This window comes from Anomalospiza imberbis, chromosome 7 (assembly GCF_031753505.1).
Source record: "Anomalospiza imberbis isolate Cuckoo-Finch-1a 21T00152 chromosome 7, ASM3175350v1, whole genome shotgun sequence".
Taxonomy (NCBI): domain Eukaryota; kingdom Metazoa; phylum Chordata; class Aves; order Passeriformes; family Viduidae; genus Anomalospiza; species Anomalospiza imberbis.
In genome coordinates this window covers 25,755,580-25,761,579 of record NC_089687.1, presented here as the reverse complement: position 1 = coordinate 25,761,579, position 6,000 = coordinate 25,755,580, and the positions used below count along the sequence as shown (strand labels likewise).

Below are 6,000 nucleotides of genomic sequence, written 5' to 3'. Positions count from 1 at the left end.
TTAATCCTTGGCCAGGTCAGTCTTTTCCTGATAAAGAGAGGAGGCCTAGTGGTTTAGTGACACTTCCAAAAGGCAGAAGTCGAGGAATTAAGGACACTTGGAAATAACATTTTCTAGGTCACAATACTGCATGGTTTTCTCCTGACAAAATCCTTGAGACAGATCTCTAAGCACTCAGAGCCCTCTTGGGTCAGGTCACGCAGGTCCCTGTGGCTGGGGACACACATTTCTGGCTGCAGAGCAAACTCAGGCTGTTTGGGGCAAAGGACTAAGCATGTACCCCACCACCCTGTCCCCCCACCACAGGTCTGCTGTGCTGCCGATAGCCCGTCCCCACCCACACCTTCTCTCTTCCTATGCACTGCTGCAAATAACTTTCTACAAACAGCTATTCTCACATCTTCCTCCTGAACCCCAGGGTCTTGCAGCCCTTCCTGTTACTGTCCTTGTCTTTTCCCTCACCCCTTGCTGTGAAAAATGCCTTTCCCCACTGACCTCACAGCCTCTGGTTGCAGGAACTCGAGTAGTTTGGCACTTGGCACGGCAGGGCCTGGCGCTGCCCAAGGCTGAGCTTCCCTCGTGCACTGAAGGTGGCCCCCATGAACAGGTGCCTTCTGGTGGCGTTGGGCTGGCCAGGGCAGACACGCTGCTGGCAGGCACTTGGCTCCAACACTGCCTGGAGTGGGCCAGGAATGGAGTGCCTTGATGGAGCCAAGGCAGCTCCTGACACAGTAACTTAATACGAATTATGGAGTCCATGCCCATGGTCACCTCCCTGGCCACTTCCTTATAGGCCAGCTCCACTGAAACCCCTCAAGCGACACTTCCTGACAGCAGCTGAGGATCTGGTCTCCAGGGTTTACATTTAAAGTCTGCACACTGTATAACTAACCAAGACTCACAAGCACACACTCCCCCGCTACAGACATGGTTCTCAGGTGGCTGCCTGTTCTCTGAGAGCCTGCCCAAGCATAGGGGATAAGGCTTTTTAGCCTACTCCAACTGCAGCAGGTGCAAGAAGAGAAGACTCTTGATACACAGACTGCAAAAAATGAAGGCTACAAGATAAATGCTGCCACCACCAAAAAGAGAGAGGCCAGATCACAAATCTGAAACTGCAGCATCCTTAAAGCAGAGCTGTTGGTCAGGACGTGCCTGGAATGTGGCCACTCTCTCTGTGGCAGTCCCTTGTCATGATCACACGCTAGATACACAAGATGCCCAGCTCTGCAAGAAGTCCACACTGCACGCTGTGTTCTCACTTAAAAGGCTCTAAAAGCACTCTGAAGTAAACTCTGGTGACTCTGCTGCCCTTACAGAGACAGCTATGTACTGTAAAGGTGTAACTGGATTCAGTAAATAGCCCTGAGGTGTATTAAGTGTTGTGTTTCATTTCCAGCAGCCATTTTCTATTTTTAAAAGGAATTAAAAAACACTCAACTGTCTGGTACCTCACATACTCAAAACACATCGTACCTCACGTGGCTTTAGTTCACCTGTTAGAAAGCACCTACGCTGAGCCCAGCTCAGTAAGAACGACTCCAGGTCTCGTGTGCCATTCTTACAGGCAGCTACGCTTAGGAACAACTCTACAAGGATGATGTCCGACCGGGCTCCTCCCGGGCTGTGCCGCAAGCCCAGTGCACGGCTATACAGCTGCAGTCATGGGGTTCTTCTGCCTGGGATCCTGTTGCCTGTACTGGTACTGGTCTGGACTGGTCCCACGGTGTCGGACCATTTCATTGTAAGCTGGTGCTCGGTGGGACTGAGGGGGGGAAGGCGGCACGTCCTGCCGGAGGGGTCCTTTATGCTGGTTTGTGATGGGCTGGGCTGGGTAATACTGAGGGTACCTCAGTTCTGCCACTCTTGTGTCCGGCGCACGGATGTAGTTCCCCTTGGATGGGTGGATAACAGGCTGTCCTCCGTGGTAGTAGGGAAGATCTCTCTCTTTGTATGTTACTCGCGGCCCTGTTAAATATTCTAGTGGCTCTGCAGGTCCACGCCTGAGGAGGAAAAAACACAATAAAGCACATAAAAAGGCAGTCTACTAGCCCAGTGATACATTATTGTACATACAACCTATGTTTACTCTGGGAGAGGAAATGCCACCTCAAGCATGACAAGTCCTGATGAATGAAAAGAACTTCTGAAGGATAACAAGCTTCCCACCTGCACGCTACAAAAGTCTGTAACATCCAGGACACTTGAGGAAGGGTCCAGTACACATCACAGCCCTTTTACAATGGGAGAGCACTGGAGCCCTTCAGCTTCCAAAGTCAGCCTCCTGTGATCCATTTGCCATAATGGAAACAAAGCTCCTTTAAACAATGCATATTTGACTGAATCTTATCTAGCCTGAGGATAAACAGATGAGTTAGGTCTGCAAGTCTACAAATCCCATAAGCTTTACATGCACAAATATTCATGCTTTCCAGGCCATTTCTCACTATTCTCTCCTAATATGTCAGCCTGTAAAACTTTCCAAACACCATAGCTGGAAAAAGTGGGGAAGAAACACTGGGGATGTCAGGCTACAATACCTGTGTTTAATGGGCAAGTTGCCAATGAGGTTTCACAAAATCTGTGATCTAAAAGGCCTGATATTACAACAGCCCTGTAACTTGTTTGCATCAGTATGGATCTCACAAGCCCTAGTTCACGTGAAAAGCTACATGCGAATGTGTCATCCCCGAGGATGAGCCATGGAGTCCTCTCTGTACCCTTCTGCATCTTAATTTCATGATTTTCACTAATGAAGCATTGATATTTTTTCCTATTACAACTTAACTTGTGATACTTTTGAAATGGCAAAAATAATTGTTCTCACAGACATGTCACCAGAGCATCCCCAAAAGTTCAATTTAATTAGGAGTTTTCGCCAGTCTGACTGCAAATGTCTTTGCACTTTGGACAAAACCTCTCACTGACTGCACAGGAAGCTTCTCTCCAAATGAGAGCTTAGGGAAGAAGACAGAGTTTTGACCCAAAACAGGGGCTGGAAGATGATCAATTATATAGATCAATTACACCTGCTCTGTGTCTTTGGAACTGAACTCATTAACTGTTTAAATATTCTTTGAATAATTATGAAAAAAGTAAATATTCTGGTACAGCAGATCAGGTGCTCAAAATTTGTCAATGACTCTCTTGTTCACACAGAGATTTAACAAGCATGCGCCTTCTTTCTTAACCTGGGCTCCCAGACTCCGCTGGAACTTGTTTAACATGTAGTAAAACAAAACATGTGGTTTTCTGCTGCACTCGTTTAAGCCCATGGGGTAAATCACGGACATAGGCAATGAACAAACATTATCTGCCTTGAAATGAACCTACAATTCTCCTCCTGGAATAACTTAGTGCAAATGTTTCCTGTTTAAAATGGAAAGAGCAAAAGGAAGCATTCCAGGCCTTGGACTTTTAGGACCCTATGCTCCCCAGAGACTTTCTGCTTTAAAAACAGAACATTATAAAAGACAGGCACTCCCAGCTTCCCTCCCTACCTCCTGGTGAGACAGTCCAGACAAAGTGCTGAAGGGCCTGAAGCCACTCTCTGAGATACCAAACCACTCTTAACCGTATGTACTGAGACAATTACTGTCACTGCTCACACACCTACGCCTTGCAACAAAGCCTAATTTCCAGAGCAGGCCAAAGAGCTGCTCCACTTTTTTTTTCCACATGCATGAAGGCTTGTTCACTAGTCAGTCCCATCACACTCAGCTTTAATGCCTCTGTGCACAAAAACATACTTCCAATCATAAAAGGTTCTGCTATGGTAGGAACTGCTTTGTGTCAAGCAGAACACCAAGAGGAACAAATGTCAAACCTACGTCCATCACCTTTTAGGGATCATGCTCAAAATCCTGTACGTTGATTTTATAAGATGTTCTCATCGGCATCTATAATCAATGAAATTCTTGTGGATCACATTAAAAAAGGACTGAGCTTGGAACCTGATCCAGAATTCGCTGATAAGCCAGTGGTAGCTTTTGGACAGAGCTCTAACTGCAAATTGAATTACTCTAAAAAAAAAAAAAATTCAAGATGAATTGGCACAAAAATGATGGCTGAGAATAGGACTGGGCCACCAGCATGACATACTGAGCCTTCAGTACACAACTTATACCTCAACTGACACCAGAGGTCTGCAAGGTGCAGGAAAAAAGAGGGGTGTGCTTTCCCATCCAGCCAAAAGAGCTGTTTCCAGGAAAACTCAGCCACTCCCGTTTTAGAATGAGTGTTACACTGCTGCCACTGAAGCTGTGACTCTGCAGAGGGATGTGTACTCAGGCTGCTCTGGCCCAGGACTGTGCAGTGAAGATGGGCCTGGGCAATCAAAGCGTTCCCAAGCTGCCTGAGCTAATGTCATCAGATCTCCATTGCTGTTACCTCTCCTAGAGAACTAAATCCACCATGGCAACATTTACAGCTAACACCATATGTGGCTGTGTAGACAAACTCTACAACAATGTGTGGGAAGAGCAAAATGTTTCTTTAAAAGATAAAACCCCAGGTTGTTCACTGTCAGCACCAGTTTCCTTTCTCTGAGGGCAAAACACCCATAGGCGGTGTAATCCTTGAGTGTCTTGCCCAGAGTCATGACTTAGCAGCTGGGAGGCCAGGTTGTACACAGAGACCTGACAGGAATCCACTTCACACGAACCTTTTAGGAAAGCCCCAGGAAGACAGAATGTATGTGAGTTATTTTAGCAGCCTTAGGGATAATACAAGCAGTGATCTAGCAAACGATTACCAGAACTTTTGCCTGAGTCAAACCTTGGGAAACACTGGTAACTGTCCTAAAGGCTGACTCCAGGCAGCATGACTGTGAGGGAGATTTCACAAAAGATATCCTCACGGCTGCTCCACACTGTCCAGCTCACTTCCCCAAGCGATCCCAGTGGGTGTTACACTAGCAGATACACAAGCTACAATGACAATAATGACCAGCATAGCATGTTCAAGCCAAATTATTTCCCGAGGATTCATTCTTCTCCACCTACCACCAATGCCTGGTGAAGTTCATTCTCAGGGAGCTGCTCATAGTGCAACTGACCAGCCTATGGAGTCTCCATGAACCTCTATCTGATCAGTCTGAAAAATCAGGAAAAAACTGCCTTCCCTCCTCAAGTGTGACAAATTAACCATCAGAAAGTTAATCTTTTTAAGGTAAAAGAAACAACTGCAAATACCAAGCTCTGCCTGCAATGCTGTCACCATTAGCAGTAAGTCTGGGATGCTGAGGGCAGCTCCCAGCAGGAAGAAGATGGCTCCTCTGAACCAACACCCTTCTCACTTGATAGCCCACAGTGTAAAAGTATATGCTGTTGTTTATCCTTAAAGAAATTACCAAAACAAAACAAACCAAACACTTTCTACTTGGCAGTCCCTTGTAGATGCTGTGCTTGTTTCTTCAAGAAGGAAAACAACTCCTACCTTTTCCCTCAGCAGACACTGCCACCTCTGAGGAGGTCCTAATGAAATTCTTCTCCTCTCTTGCACTGTTTTTCTTGGCTTCTGATGAGTTCAGAGTTCACAGGGCCATATCACACCTCCTCAGTGACCCATGGTGTGGGGGTCAAACCAATAATCTCAAGTGGAAAATCAGTGACCCAGGGGAGTGATCAAAAATCCACAAATTGGGTCAAGCAGGTCCAGCCACTCAAAAAGACCAGGCCAGGACCATGCCCTCTGAGAGGACATGCTGAGTAGGAGCTGCTCTGTCAGCTGTTTTCCAGATTTTTGGCCAGTTGTTTGACTTGGGGATACAGTGCAATTAATGGCAGGCAGAAGGCAGGGAAGCTGACACAACATCCTGGGAAGGAACTGATCTCAGAGCTCAAAACCTGGTTTTGCTGATAGTTCAGCTCTGCCGGGTCCCACTGGAAAGTGCATTATGGATATGGGTCTAGCTAAAAGCAGAGGCTGCTGCTGCAGGAAGCAACTGAAGGAAGGGAGACAGAAGCACCAGAAACCGGTGGGGCAGAGTGAAAGCACTCG

The 6,000-nt window shown here is 46.8% G+C and overlaps 1 protein-coding gene across 6 annotated transcripts in view; it reads right to left on the bottom strand.

Annotated features, from left to right (window-relative positions):
* Nucleotides 1–401: 401 nt before the first annotated feature.
* The window catches only part of PARD3B (par-3 family cell polarity regulator beta), a 533,875-nt gene continuing 528,276 nt past the window's right edge, over nucleotides 402–6,000 (bottom strand). For 5 of the 6 annotated variants that reach the window (XM_068196079.1, XM_068196075.1, XM_068196077.1 and 2 more), the window contains 2 exons: nucleotides 644–2,003; nucleotides 402–571 (listed from right to left, as the gene is read on the bottom strand). In XM_068196079.1, coding sequence (XP_068052180.1) covers nucleotides 1,649–2,003 — 355 coding nt within the window. In that variant the 3' untranslated portion in view covers nucleotides 402–571; nucleotides 644–1,648. Of the gene's footprint in view, nucleotides 572–643; nucleotides 2,004–6,000 lie in introns of those variants that run through there. The other variant, XM_068196080.1, reaches the window with a different exon arrangement.